The following is a 16516-nucleotide window of genomic DNA, read 5'->3' as shown; positions in this document are numbered from 1 at the left end:
TTAATTTCCAAAACATCACTATGAGAACTTTGAAAATTAGAAAACAAAGTGAGAAAGCAATGGAGAATGATTTATCACACATCAGTGGTTTGGCTAGAACAAAAGCCTAAGTCCATGTAATTTTTATTGGAATTGCTTAAACTCTTGATTTCCAGTACGAAAGAAGTTTCCAAAGGATATATAATCCTCCAGTTTACCAGGAGCATGGTTCTGAGCATTCCTGTATATTATTTTTAGATACCTACATTCTTGGCATCTAATATGTTAGGGAGTGGAAGCAACATGTTGAATAACTAAACACATTCTGAGATCACAGCTGGCATTTGGCACAGCATATTTAAGTTACGATATTCATTCAGTCATTTAATTGAGAACTTTTACTCAAACATAAAATGTTCTGTGCAGGGGCCCATCTTAGGCACGAGCACTATGCAGTGACCAGAGCAGATGCCCTCCTGTCATGGAGCTTATGGACAAACAGACATTGAGTAAGTAATAGCACAAATAATCTGCTGTTAGAATTCTGAAAAGAGCTAGAAATCCAGGTACTAAGAGACAAGGTACTAGTTCCCCAAGCCTCGATGAACAGGTCTGGGAAGGCCCGTGTGAAGGAATACTGTGGCTCCTGTTAAAATAGCAGTGGCTGCCCTAGATGCAGGAAATGGGCTTGTGAAAAAGTCACAGTTGCTCAGAGAGTGCCTGAGTCACGGTGGATGTGCTGTAAGTGTTCACGACATGTAAGCAGTAAGAACAAAAAGGCTAAAGACCTGAACATGTTCAAGAAGGAACACAAATATTTTAAAACACACAATTTAAAAAAAGTAATACTAACATGCTGTGTTCTTACCCCTATTGTTCCAAAACTTTCTGGCTTTCTTCTCATCTTTTTCTTGCACAAGTGTGTCCATATCCATTTGATCAGGTACCAGAGTGACTTGGGGCTTGGGATGACATTGAAGGGAGTAGGCAGAGTCCCTCCTTCTTCAAAATAACTCATCCAAAGCTTTGTTCGAGCAAATTTCCATTCTATATCTGCATGGTCCTGAACAGGAGAACATGACAACTGCTGACAGGTTTCCTAATTAATAAGGTGAAATAAACCTCATGGAGAGCCCATAGCCTGACTTTGAGTGGCTCTAGGAACATTAATTAAATCGCTTAGAAGAACAACACTGACTCCAGGAGATAGTCATCTAAACACTTCAGACAATGGCTCACCCCGGTATAGAGTCACAGATCCCATGTCACTTCTCATCCTGCCTTCTGCAGTGAAACAGACACCTCAAATAATTCCATGTCATAGAGACTGCAGGGATTAGCTATGATGTGAGGATGAATCTGCATCTGCACTGCGGGTTCACATTAGCTCAGTTTCATTAGATTCTGGCCAGAAATAAGACTTTACATCTTACCCAAGGCCTTGCACCCCTGCTTAGGTGAATGCCACCTTCACAGATGCTCACGGCTTATCCTTCAGTGTTGCTAGGAAAAGTCTTATTGAATATGTTTCCATCTGAATAATTCTTGGCCACATTCAGGCAACAGACATAAACTCAGAGAGAAATTCCTCTAACAAATGTAGGATAGGGCCTCTGACACAGCGTTGGACTTTGACATAACCTTGGCCAAATGTCACTGGTATGAGTATGGCTAGTTGTTGTCCTCAAGGCTGAGGCTGTCCCCCTCTGCATTTGTTACTCACTCCACTTTGTTAACCTCCTAGGGGAAAGTGGAAATTAGATATAGGGCAGCCAGCCTCTTCTTAAATTAGCCATAAATCTGAGTTAAGCAGAAAATCTGGGAAGTAGGAGGTGGAAACTGGGCATACATGCATTTTAGAATTCAGAATAGTTCATTATAACCCATTACTATTATAAACAAGAACTCAGATTTTGGAGTAGAAGAATAGTCTTAGACTATGCTTCATTTTAATATTCCTAAATTGTTGTGTGCTGATGAATGTGTATGTTATAGGTACATTTCTACTCTGTACAATATAGGTTTTAGTCTAGATACTGCACAGACTGTGCTTTCAACAAAAATCACCATACCTAGAAAATGCATGGTCTTCATTATTGCTGAGCAAGTGTCTGATTGTATGGATTGATCTATAAATGGGAACACAGAAGCTGCAGTTTCTCTTCCCTTTCCTCACTCTTTCCTCTCCTTTTTTTCTCCCTCATTCTCTCTTCCATTTTTTTTATTCTAAACAAACTTATAGGTTTGGGCTGATTGTGCTGCATTAGCAAAGAAAATTGTATATTGTTTGCTTCGGGCATGGAGAATGGGACTCAGTAGATTTAGCTCAAGGAAATAAAAAGGCAGTCACTTAGATAAAGTGTTGGCCTGTGAATAGCTCCTTCCGATTTTCTGATTCTCAGGGAGTCACAAATTATGTTCTTTCATTGCTATCACTAAACAGGTATTTCCTTTGTTCGTGGTTTGGGATTTTAAGAAGGGCTATAGTCTATAGTGCTTAGAATTCTGGAGATGAAAATTTCTGAACTGTGGAAGACTAAACCCACCTTCCACTATTCACCTTCTAACTCCTAGTCAACATTTGAAACTTAGTCTAACTGTTATCTCTCCCAGGAAGACTGCCCAACACCCATCAGTCTCCATCTATCTCTTATCTCCAAGCCAAGTCAAGGTCCTGCATTTTCATAACACACTCGAAGTTCTTTTCTCAATAGTAATTAATTTATTTATTTTTGTCCCTACTATATTACTTTTTTCTTGAGAGTAGAAACTTTTTTATTCTTTGTATCACTAAAATCAGTCTATGCCTGGCATACACTAGGTGCACAATACATATTTAATCAGTGAACAAATGAATGAATGGGAAGCAGCCTTTAGTTATGACCTACATGAATGCTTCCTCCTTTCAATTTTTAAATTTTCCTCTCTTTTCACATTTTACCCTATGGGTTGGGGATAGAACAAAAAGAGAAAGTCTGAGGAGAAGATTCTGCTATTCTGGGACAGGTGAAAGTCAAATGCTTGGCATGTTCATGACCCAAGGAGGTGTCATGCACAGAATGCTAGGAGGTACAGCTGTCTACAATTACAATTACAAAAAAATGTGATTTTTTTATTATAATAAATGTGATTTATTTTATTATAAGATTCTCAATGTCTGCCCCGCTTTCAATAGTCTTAGAGTTTGGTCTTGATAAAAACAGAGATTTGAAGATGATTCTCATTTCTGTAAAGAAATTACCTACAAAAACATACCCCACAAAGAAGCAATAAGAAAATGTGAAACTATTTTTTAAAAATGTTCTCTTTTTGATGAAATTGGGCTATTTAATGTTTTACAGAATCCAAATTTTGGACAGCTTAATATTATATTTAGAATCTTTCTCATTTTTATCATTGTTATTCTAGAAAATAGAACCCATGTTTTGGAAATGTGTTGATGGGAGGTATACAGAACTTCTGAAACAAATTTATAGAGACTATCTACAAATATTTCAGATTGTAAGATGCTTAAATGAAGCTCTATGTATCTATAAGTCTAGACATTCACCTCTAAATCCTTGGACCTAGGTATATCAAGAAGAATTATTATGCATTAGGAGGACTTTAGTCTGTGAGCCAATAAATAAACCAATCTATTTTCATGTTTTAGGCAGTTTTTCACCAGTGACAAGTGTCTTATAAGAAAAATTTGCCTCCATAAACACAGTTTAAGTAAAATTCAGAGTGCTGCTTGACAAAAATGTAAAAAACAAAAAAACAGTAATAACACATCAGAGGTTTTAACCATAGATTCAAAGATATAATATAATTGTAGTTATTTATGGAGAAAATGGGCAACCTATAATTACGCTTATCAAATCCTACTTGTCTCAGGTGTAAATATGAAAGACATAAGAAATATATTTCATTCCTATATACGTCTTGTTTTGTTGCTATAGCTACCTCTCATAGACATATATCTTTAGTATATAAAGTCAAGTGGGCAAAGGGCTTTGTCTTTCTTGTTTGCTGCTGTACTTTTAGTTTCTAGAAAAGTACTTGGCAACAGAGTATGTACTCAATAAGTATTTGTTGAATGAATAAATAAATACATTAAACTAAGTTGTTTGGATTCCAGAGTTTCAAATAAATTGCATTATATATTCTTCTACAGAATTCAATATTACTTCAATATTGCTTTATCTAAGCTTTAAGAAACTGAAAATCCTGTGGCTTTACCATTTACCTGATTCCCCTCTGGGTTTTGCATCTTGCCCAGCAGGCATGAGTTTACTTATATTAGAATGGTAGGGTAAACAGACAGACAGGAGGCCAAACCCACTGGGCACTACTCAGAGATAAGCTAGCTGCCTATTTGTAAGTCATACTCACCTACTGCTTACCGTAGCTGATGACTGCCTGGCAAAGTGGATTTATTTTATTTTTTTTACTTATGTATAACATGACAAAACTAGACTAATATATAGTCACATATAGTGTAATACTGCTCAGAGATTTTAACTTAACCATTTACATCATAATTCTTATCTGTCTCATCAACAACCAATTAAAGATCTTATTTCCTATGATAATAAAATAAAGTATTAGCTAGGAACAACAGATTCTAGGGGGAATATTGAATTAAAATAAAGTTAGTAAACTTACAGCAATAAGTTGGTAAGAATTATTCATCATAGCTATTAACATGTTGAGTAGAACAACCAGAGAGATGACATTATATGTCCCGAACATGGTGGCACCAACAAACTCAGTGAATTCATGCTGTGCTTTGACATTGGTCACATATAAATTGATGAGCCCAAATATTGACCAAAAAAGAGACTGGAGTGTCTCAAATAACCTGGAAAAAAAATAAAATGAAATTAATTGCTATGTTAATAGAATAGCTATATTATACAACAAGATATAACAATAGAACTTGGTACTATTTTATATATATATATATGATTAAGTTAAAAATGTATATCAACATAAAAATAATCTTTTAGGGCAATTATAAAATTAAACTTAATAAAAAGAATGAAAGAAAATCATTTTCATTAAACTAGCACAAATGGTGTACTTAAACTTCCTTAAAGCTTTTAAAGCTACACTGATTTTCCTAGCACAGGGTGAGACAAATGTGACTCATAGCCTGTTTTTGTATAGCCACTGAACTAAGAATCATTGGTCTTGATTTCTCATATGGTTGGGGGAAAAAAAACCCAAAAGAATAGTAATATATTGTGACATAGGAAAATCATATAAAGTCCACATTTCAATAGTCATAAATAAAATTTTATTAAAAGAAAATCATTCTCGTTCTCTTGCACACTGTTTACGGTTTCTTTTGTGCTACAATGGCAGAAGGAAGTAGTTGCAACAGAGAATATATGTTTCACAAAGCCTAAAATATTTACTATCTGGTCCTTTTCACAGAAATTTTGTCTGTCCCTGTCTTGGGCACTAAGTGATAGTTAATATGATAGATCACAAAGCTTAGGCTTTAAAAATGTCAGTTCTCTTACCTGCTTTTGCTTTGGTTGTAGGAGGATTAAAAACAATGTCATCACGACAGATTCCTACATTTATACTAAAATTGTGTGGTGTGCATCCTATAACATGGCAAAGAGGCTCAGAATGCTTAGACAATAAAATGTGATTTCTTTTTTCATTCTAGCCAATGAGTGAACTCTGGTGATTTTATTGAAAGTAAAGTTTCCATAACTTACTGTTGCAGTGGAATCATTATAATACATTAATATAATGTAATAAAAATATGACAGAGCTTTTATACTCCTTGAGAAATGATTAAAATAAGACTGTTTAACTTATATTGTAAAAATAAAACAAAAACCTCATAGCTGGCATGGTGACTAAGGAGGTAGGATTTCAGACTGTAGGGAGATTGCCATTAGATTGGGATCATGTTGCAGGACCAAGTCAATGACAGTTTCTGGCACCGCCCAACTCCAGTGACATTGTTCCCTGTAGACCCTTTTATGGAGAGGCGATCCTTACGTAAGTCTCTGGAGTTCCTCGCCCGGTGACTCCATAAATTAGGTCTACCATGGTCAAGTGACCCAAGGAAAGACAATTCATGTAAGGCCAGTGTGGCCTACGGCATCGCGTAAGGTGAAAATGATCAGATTTTTTTTCTAGGAAAGTTTAACTTAGAAATATTAAGATAATGAGGTAGTTGCCCAAAGGCACTGATTTGACAAGGGTTATGACATGGAGTCAGGGTCGTTGGAATTATGGGATGCTAAGGGTTTGAGACAGCACCAACTAAGAAGCAGAGAATGGAGGATGAAAAAGCCAGGTAAGAAGTAAACTCTGAGGATATATAGGGAGTAGCTGAATCACTTTAATGCTGATACACAGAGCAAAATTCCATGGCCCCGCACTGCATCGACTCCTGATCTCCCTGAAGCTAGGGCTTGCTCTAGGTTCTATCCCAGCTAACATCAACCTTTGCTCTGAGGATCAAATGGCTGTATTTCTGTGCATGATTCTTATAACAAAATGCACATTACTTGAAATAAGCCATACATTTCTGGTCCATATAAACAGGAAAGTCTAACTAAAAATGCCTTACTTGTAGTTCAGGACTTATTTTCTCAAATTTATTGCTTTTTTTTTTAAAAAAAGTAAACACTTTCATATTTTTAATTGAATATTTATATAAAATTTAATTCTTTATCTCTCCTTGAGCTGTTAAATGACAAAACGACAGATTATTATTATAAAACAGAAAGGGCACCGACCTGACCAACTTCGGTCAGACTGGGAGTCTTAAACAGCACTTTTTGCATCGTGTGAGATGTGGTCCTGTCTTCTTAAAGGGCAGCCCAGATGTCAGATTCCAACAATATGAGGGAGAGTTTAATCTAGTTCATTGACCCTAGACTAAGGCCACACCACTAGAAGTTATTCTTTGAAAAATTTCTCAGGAAAAAGTAAATTTGGCCCATGGCCATGAATTCTTTATTTTTAGTAACTTTAAGGACAACTTCTAAAATTAACGATAGTATCCTTTGGATTTAATGTGAAATAATTGTATTCTTTCTTCCCAAAGAGTGTGTATTCTCACTGCGAATATACAAACGTAATTCAGCTGGTTTTTCCTGACGCGAATAGCAGTTTAGAGAAAGTTACGAGGTAAACTGCATGAGTTATATAATAAATTATTTAGAATGTTACCACATAAATCTCATAGCAGTCACTTTTTCAAATAAAAACAGCTCAAATAAAAACAGTAATGCAGGATAAATGGGTTGTTATAGTTGAATGGTACTTATTTGCTTCTGTCTAAATAAGTACCACTAATTTTCAGGGAACATTAGTAAACCCTTCAGCAAAATATTCATTGGCATTTTAAAATTAAAATTTTAAAAGGGGAAAATTCAAAACAAAATGACATTTTGTGATTAACTATAGAATTTATTCTTTCTTTCTTTTATTTTTCTTCTTTCAGTGGAATGAATCAGTGGTGAGATTTACAGAATAGTTCCATGTAACTAAAGTATATTTACATCTCAGATACATTAAGATCCTGGTATCTAGGTATTTCTAAATGAGATGTTCTTTTATTAGGTGGGTTTTTAAAAAATCAATCTAGATTAACATTCAAAGCCATTGCTTCCACAAATATTTTGATCATTAGTGGTTCCCAAATCTATTGAGACCAGTATTGCCGTGGATTTAAGGATCATTAGTTGCATCACATACCAGAATGCCTTTATGTGACTAATATTTTCCTTATTCTGTGGTGAGATGAGGACTGAAAACTTCCCAAGATAATGCCACTTAATGTGCTATTAAGTGATAGCACAAAACCTGGGCTGAAGACAGTTTGTATGGGTTGAGGTTCTGTCTTCCTGAACATGTTTTGTCTATTGTCTTTTGCATATATTTCTCAATAGCTATTTTATATGATTGGCTTGTTTCCCTGGTTATATACTTATGACCAGAAAAACTGAACAAGTAAAAAAGGTAATATATTCCAAACTTGAAATTTTCTTCAATCCCATGAGACTAAAATGATGAGCAAGCATAAATTAACACAAAACCCATCTGAATATTTGATCTTTAGTGTATAAGCAAAAATGTATACTGAAACAAATAAAGTGTGACTTTAATTGGCCAGTTCCAACAGCTCCAACAAACATAAAAGGGCTTTGCTCAACAAGCATAACCAGTCACAAATCCTGTGCCCTTGTAGCAGAGCTCCTTCCCAAGAACTCTTAGTTCAAAAATTGTACATAGAACAATTTCAATGCCTAAACATTTGGTATCTTTTAGTGACATGTAGTTTTTCTCATGTTAATAACAAAATAGCCTGGAAAGGAGCAGGAAGAAGTGTCCATTTGCTCATGGGAAACTGCATGGAGCTGCATAGGAGACATGGGCCACAGGCTGTGACCACTGCGAGTTCACAGTCAGGGGACCAGAAAAGGCATCCTGGAAAAGGTATATCTGAGGTAGGATTTGGAAAAAAGAACAAAATTTTACCAAATAGGAGGGCTGAACAAGGGCATTCTGGGATGAGGAAGAAAACAACATATTTGGAGATTTATAACCCATTAGGAAATGTCGAGCAGGAAAATGTGGTTGGGGAATTGAGAAGGATGAAACTAGAACTAAAAAAGGAGGCAAGGGGCAGATCACTGAAGGACCTCATATGTCAAGATACGGAATGTGGCTGCATCTGTTAAGGAACGGGAAACCATTCGATAAATTAAACAGGAGCCTGCGATTTGGGTTTGGAGAGCTCACCCAGGAAGCAGGATGGAAGATAGATGAAGGAAGGCAGAGCCCAGGGGCAAGAGAACTTGGACTTAGGTATGGGCAGTGAGCAGGGGGAGACCGTGCCAAGATAAAGAGAACAGGAATAGATGTTATGGAGTGACTACATGTGGAAGGCATCGGGGAGAGGAAAGATGTACTGTAAAACACAAGTTTTTAAGTATCTGGGTGGATTGTGGTAGCTCTGACTAAAATGGCAGCTGAAGAAGAGGAAGACTAAGGTTTGAGAGATACCCTGATGAGGTCTCTTTGATTGAATTTAAGTCTTTAAGAGGCATACATGGAGAGATATCCCATAGACAGCTGGATGTATATGCACCCTGGGGAAATCTGTGCTAGTGATATGAACATGGAAGTCATCTCTTAGGCACACAGGGCCAAATCCATAGGCACCTGTGAGCTTTCACAGGGCTACTGTTAAGAGTGCCTGAGGTTAGTATGCTAAGGCAGATCACTATTTAAAGGCAGTAATTAAAATATAATTCTCAGAGTAAAGTGAAAAGGTTAGAGAGATGAGAGGTGAAGTGAAAAAAAAAAAAAAAGGTAACACAAAAGTTAAAGGAGGACAAGATTCCAAAAAATAGAAGTGTTAAAAAGGGTCAAATGAGGCAAACACATTAAGTAAGATGTAAACAGATAGACATCTCCTGGTGGAGGTATTAAGAGGAGGCTCCAGGTGATATTTACTAGAGTAGTTTTAGTGAATGAAGGAAGCAGAAGCCAGATTGCATTTGAATGAAGAATGAATGAGAGGTGAGGAAACAAGATATCTTGTACGGGCTTCTTTTTAAGGTTGCTTGGATGAAAAGGAAAGAGAGAGACAGGAGCGGTAGCTAAAGAGAAACATTGGGTTCAAAGTTTCAGCATATGTTTGTACCCTGAGTGGAAGGAGTGACAGGGAGGGAACCCTGTGAGAGATAATGCTCTGCCACTACCAGTCATGCTAATAGTAAGAGCAGATAACACTGTTTTATGACATTTTTATAACATTTTTTTTTATGACAACAGGCACTATGTTAGGTATCTTACATGAATTATTACATTTTTTAACCTTCATATGGAATAATATGTCTGAAATGGTAGGCTGTAAAAAAAGTCCGAAATGTAGGGAAGATATGGAATTACAAGAAGAAAATTGAAAACCAACAAAATCACAGAAATAAGATGTTGAGTAGGAGCCTTGAAAGCATCATTACATACCCTCTGGCAATAATTGATATCCATTAGGCTGAAACCAGGTCATCAAGGATCAGGGGACTTGTGCCTTATACATTCTACTTAATAATACTAATATATTATTAATATACTTTTTAGTTTTTGAGTATCCTTAGGCAAAAATAATTTGTTGGGTGCAGATTTACATTCCATTATCTGGAAAAAAATAATTCAGGTGGAACAACTGATTTATTTGGGTTGAATGATTTAGGCTATTAATATTTGAGATATGCAATTATCTGTTGCTTTTAATGATAATAGAGGAAACATATATAGATAAACTAAAGTAATACATAGTAAAAACAATCTAATATATAATATTTGCTTTTGGAATACAATTTATATTAGATATTTCACATCAGACTTGTGTAGCCACAATCTTCTTGTTCTGATGTTATAATTAGTTTGTAATATGTAATTATTTACTAAGAAACCAATAATAGGAGCAAGAGGATTTCTAGGAATTTTAGGGAATCATAAATCAGGACAGTGCTAGGCATAAGCTTGTTGACTGCTTGTTGACAGGTAGATCAGAAGGGTTGAGTCTAGGAACCAGAGCTTTTCCCTGAGAGGACCTGGGGGGATAACACAGTTCCAGGTGTTAGTTCTAGGTATTGGGAAATTCTGCCCCTGGAAGACAAAGTAGGGGATCAGAAAGATATGGCAACAGACACAGATGGGGTGGTCTTGGCAAGCAGTTTGCATCTTGATGCAGTATATACAGTAGCGAGAAAGCTGTGAAAGGCAGTGAGCAAAAGTATTCTCTAACAGAAATCCAGGAGACAAAGTATCCAGGAAGTTTGTTACAGACAGAATTCCCATTTATGAAGGGAGAGAGCTTGGTGGGATCCGACCAGTGTGAATCTCCCAGGGTCCAAGTTACCCTGGCCAAGTTAGCAAGTCAGGGATCACAAATGAGGCAGGGGGAAGATAAGTTCAGATATCAAAACTAAGACGTCATCCAAGGCCACGCTAGTTATGAGGATGCTCCTGCAAGGGGTTTCATTGCATCCCTCCCGCCCAAGGTCAGAAGAGGGCAGTGGGAAGACATCAGGGCTGAGGGAGCTGGTCAGACTGAAGAACTGCTGCTTAGGAACAGAAGAATCCAGAAAGAGCTGGGAATAAAGGAAGAAATGACTAGGGAAGCTGGGATGCTTTTGTGTTTTATTTATGATCCGTGGTTTGTATCAAAGCTATTTCTGAAAGGAACTGAGGATTCTACGGCTGAGATTAAAATTTTATATACAAACAAACAGATGTTGATTAATTAAAATGGAGTTGTAAATATTGGCATTAAAGATAAAACAGATGTGGAATTAAGCCAACAAAGCATGTTAGTGATCCGTGGTTTAGTTTATGTGAGATTATTGATTTTTTTTTCCACTCAAGAAATTACTATCCTCTCTTATATTAAACACAATTCTTTGATGGCCTGAAAATGAGATTGGGCTTTTAAAATCACCCACAAAACCATAGGGTATTCATATGTGGTTGCTGTGTAGAGGAAAATCACCTGGCTTCCTAATTTGTGTGCTAATTAATCATGTTTTATTGGAGTAGGAAGGAAATGGGCACAGATATGTAGAGGAATATTTTATGAGAACTGTGTGAGCATCAAACACGGTGCTTACAGGCCTGGGCTGTCAGTAAAGCCGATTATGAGAATTACTGGAGGTTGACAAAGGATGCTGCCTATTTCTCATGTGGATACAGGGACAGAGAGTTTTACACACATAATCATAATGGCTAGGTTAGTCTTGGGTTTCCATTGTGAATTATTTAAAATGCTTAAATTTCGTGTAGGGAACTAGAAGACACGTGAAGAGACTTTAGTACCTGGAAAACACATGAGGAAACATTGAAACGTACTTGGATTTTCTAACATGGTTGGTTTTACATTTGCTCCATCTTTTAACGTCCTGTCATAAGTACATAAGTTTCTTTTATTATTGCACATTTTAAAAACAGTCTATATAGCTTTTTTTAAATGAGGTCATTTAAAAGAAAAGATGATTTTACTAAAACTTAAAATAAGTGTGGCAGATATTTTTTTCACGTCAGAAAGATTCATTTCTATTCCAAATGATGCTAATTCTATTTTCTGCATGAACCGCAATTTTAATCCCCCATTTTCTTTGCAACCATTTGTCATGGCTTTTTCCAGTTCATGATCTGTGCACTCTAAACTGTGCACAGCATTACCGGTAGAAATGTCTATTCGACTTACGTTGAAAATGCATTATTCTGCTTTTCACATCGTATGCCTTTGCAGCTTAATCCTTTTGTTTCTTCATAATAGAAGTACAATTGATTTAGGCCATTTGCAAATGCCAGCAACACAAGGCAGTATATGAATAGAAACTTCAAAATGTCCAGGAGCATTCTTCCCAGGGATATTTGCAGGGGTCCCAGGTGAGAATTTGCGGTAAACAGTGAGATCAGACGCAAGGAACTGAAGATGTTTGCAATTGCAAATAAAGCCTCTGCCACCAGAGTGGGATGCCACATGTCCCAGGATTCTCGTGGATTAAGAGCACTGTACTGGAGAGAAACAGAGAAACAAAGGGAAAGTAAATCAATCCCAGGCATACGACTATGTCAAGTTCAGACTCCGAGAGCTTTTTTAGGTCCGTGCAGCACAATGACCCATTGTCAGGAAGATGAAGTCTTCGGTAATGGTGGCAGCAACATTAATCTACACAAAAATAAAAGTTTATTTATTTATAATTTATGAGCTTTAGTTTCAAAGTGGCCTTCTAGTTCTGTCCTTGTCAATCATAGTTTTTGTTGACATGTTGATTACATGTCCTTGAATTTTCTAATGCTCTTTAAAAAATGGAAAAGAAAAATGTTACTATTAGGCAAAGGAAACCCCATCTGATTTTATATTGGGAAAAGATCACAATATCTTGATAGCAAAGAAAACTACATTATAAAGAAAAACTATTAAAGTTTGAACAAAATCATCAATGACCTCAGTTATTTGACACACTTGCCAATTCTAGAGGAATACATGTAGCATACAAATTACATATGAATAAGTGAAAATAGTTGTCTATTGCCATGGAAATAGTAATGGCCAACATGAACATAAATATCAGTGCTTTTTATCTGGTATATCTTAAATGTAAATACAACCTAATTTAGAAATTGTCCTCATGGTCACTGAATTGCTAATTTGTTTGTATTTAATTTGTAAAATATATAATATTTATCTGAAAATTCTTTAATTAAACAAAATATGTGATTGGAGAAAAAATATTTGCTACTTCAAATTTTGGTCAGCAATTATTTAAAAAGTAAGTTAATTAATTAAAATGTGAGCTTTGAATTACCCTGATATTGAACACTAGAAAGAGGAAAATGGAATTTATCCCTTGTACTATTCAGGTAAATTTGTGTCCTTTTTTAAAAAGGGTCAAATATGCACTTTAACATATTGCAATATGAAAACCTATAATTAAATTTGTATTAGAACTGAACAATGAATTGAATTTTTTTCATCACTAAATATATGTCTAGACAACAAGATCTTTTTCCTAATGATCATGTGAGAAAAAAAGAAAGTTCTATGAGTCCTTTCAGAATAATTTCCTTCTTTTTATAGTTCATTTTACACCAAAGACCTTTACAAATGTTAATCCATTAATTTTCTTCGAAACTAATAGACAGTACGTTTTAATTGCCCCGGGGAGAAAATGCATCACAAGCTCCTGATCTTATTCAACACTCACACTCTTGCTTGACTGACAGTTTAAAACAATCATGTTTCAACTAGAAGAAAATTATTTTCTATTTTTAAATCTTGATAAATGTTCTTGAACATTCCCACGCATAGCGTCAGCATAAAATAGCTAATTATCGAAGATGTGGGGAAAAAAAACGTTAAGATATTTTTCTTATTCATTATAACAAGAAACGTTGGGAAACCAAACACTACCTAATTCTCTCAATTTAGTTCCCCCAAATATGACACCTCCTTTTCCTTCAGAGACCAAGATCACATTATCCTTCCTTTCCTCATTTCTCTCTTAAAGGACACACACGGCTAAGTGGAAAACAACTTCCTCTATGTTGACAGCTAATTCTGTTTCTGTTTTTTTTTTTACCGAATATAGCTTAGGACTATATTTCAAAATGTACAAAAAACGAACCAAGCAGTATTCTTAAGAACGTAATCAGTTTTTTTGAATTTGCAACATTCAACACAATACCGCACATATTGTGGGTGCTCAAGAAATCTTTTCTTTTGTCTAGTATTCATACTCCAGTGAGCAGACAGGCACAACTAATTATAATAAAAATGCTCTAAGAGATGAACACAAAGTGCTGAGAGAATAGAGAAGAGGAAGTGATTAATTCTGTCTGGGGCTTGTGAGGCTAGGAGTAGATAGAGATTATATGTTGTCAGAGCTTTTAAGAGTCTTTCAAATCTAAGGGAGATGCTGTCCCTTGCTCAAGGTTGCACTTCCATGGCAGCTGGATGTACAATCCGTTATCACACCCTGACTAGGTCCAGCTCTGTCATGGGCATGCTGGACACAGTGACTGATCTCAGCTGGGATTCAAAAAATCATAAGAGGAAGGTTTTCCATTTCATGTATTCTGCCCCCATATAATTATCGAAGTTGGCCTCAGAGTCTAGCACTTCTACTAAGTGTCAGGAAACAATGCTACATGACTATGTCCACTTTATGCAAGGTCAAGGCCTGCTGAGCAAAAGTCGCTGGCATCTGAATTAAAGGATGCATGCATGGCAAACACTCCTTGTAAGTTAAAGATAGAGACCTCCTGAGAGACTAGAAACATTTCCCCTGGAGCCATCTGCTTACATTCTCAGAATAATAAACTTAGAGGCCTTTGCATCCCCAGAGAGAATTTATTTACTTTAGAAAGTTAAGGTCTTTTTCATTTTTTCTCCAGGGGAAAGATGGGCAGCTGGCTCAGCTGCACCATATAAATTCTGGGTTCATAATTTCCGAGTTTCTCTCCTGTGGCACAAACCGTTGTATTCTGGCTTTCATCACGTCCACCCTAGGGGACCAGGGCGTGGGGAACCAATACTAAGATTGCTACATGAGTAAATAATTTATCTGTTCTCTGATCCCAAAATGTTCATTTCTTGTCAGGGATAAATAGAGATATAAACATTGAGTAATTACCTTTAGATTTCATTCTTTTAAGTTTTGCTTTTGAAAATTTTTCTTCTATTATTCATATACATTTTCTTAGGTTTTTCAATATAGTCATAGTTTTACAAAGTGACTTTTTTTTTTTTTGTTTTGAGACATAGTCTTGCTCTGTCACCCCAGGAAGAGTGCAGTGGCATCATTGTAACTTACTGTAACCTCCAACTTCTGGGCTCAAGTGACCCTTCTGTCTCAGCCTTCCAAGTAGCTGGGACTAGAGGTGTGCACCACTATGCCAGCTAACTTTTCTCTTTTTAGTAGAGACGGGCCTTGCTCTTGCTTAGGCTGACCTCAAACTCCTGGAGTCAAGCAATCCTCCTGCCTCAGCCTCCCAGAGTGCTAGGATTACAGGCGTGAGCCACTGTACCCGGCCTACAAAGTAATTTTTAAAATTCTTACAGACCATGGTTTTTGAATGTATAGAGAACAACTGTAATTCTTCAATCATCAAATATATTTTACACACCTATTATCAGGAATTAAAATATTAATGTGAATTTTTAAAATTTTCTTTAGCTTTATTATTTAACAACTATTTACAAAATCTACAATCCTTTTTTTTTTTTTCTTTGCATGTTTGTGCTGCCTCTTCCCAGTATATTTTATAGGTTTCTCTGTCTCACCTGCCCCTTAAATGTTAAGTTTGCTTTTCAAGCCTCATCTCTTCTCATTCTGCCCCCATTCCCTGGGTGATGTTGCCAACAACGCTACATCTCTAGCCCAGACTTCTCACCATATAGTCCTGTTTTACATTCTACTTTCTGATTGACTTTTCCACTTGGATATCTCACAGACATATCAAATTCACAAACCAAAAATGGAACTCATCATCTTTTCATCCCCAAACTCCTTCTCCTATATGCCTTCTGATCTTAGTGAATGGCAACAGATCACCCAAGTCAGAATTTGAGGTTCATCCTAGAATCTTACCTTCCAAAATCCCAGCGTCTAAACCCGAATCCTATATACATCGCTATCTTCTCTTCCTCAGTAACTGCACTATCTAAAAGCAGCTCCTTTTTATGTCTCAGATATATATAATTATGATAGTTTCCTAATTGCCTTCCTGCCTTGAATCCTGTCTCCTCTATCATCTATTTCTTCTAGAATGATCTTTTAAAGATCATAGCCAATCAGACTATGTTACATATTGCTTAATATTCTTCAGTGACTGCATTTTCCTTGAGAATGAACGGCTGATTTCTTAGCACACAAAGCCTCTGGTCACACAAAGCCTTAGCACACAAAACCTTGGTCACACAAAGCCTCTCTGGAATCTGGGTTCTGACTTCCTTTAAAGATTTACCTGCCACTTGTCCCCAGTCAGGTACCTAATGCTCCGG

General features: G+C 36.3%; 1 protein-coding gene across 1 annotated transcript in view; it reads right to left on the bottom strand.

The window, feature by feature from the left end:
- TRPC4 (transient receptor potential cation channel subfamily C member 4) overlaps positions 1–16516 on the bottom strand; it is a 133665-nt gene that overhangs the window by 14880 nt on the left and 102269 nt on the right. The window contains exons 5-7 of the mRNA XM_012748112.2: positions 12212–12525; positions 4627–4822; positions 848–1042 (exon numbers count right to left, since the gene is read on the bottom strand). Of these exons, the coding sequence (XP_012603566.1) occupies positions 848–1042; positions 4627–4822; positions 12212–12525 (705 nt within the window). The remainder of the gene's footprint in view (positions 1–847; positions 1043–4626; positions 4823–12211; positions 12526–16516) is intronic.

The sequence above is a fragment of the Microcebus murinus genome, chromosome 13 (genome assembly GCF_040939455.1).
Source record: "Microcebus murinus isolate Inina chromosome 13, M.murinus_Inina_mat1.0, whole genome shotgun sequence".
NCBI classification, from domain to species: Eukaryota; Metazoa; Chordata; class Mammalia; order Primates; family Cheirogaleidae; genus Microcebus; species Microcebus murinus.
Note: the sequence above shows the minus strand (reverse complement) of the source record. Positions and strands in the feature narration are given on the sequence as shown.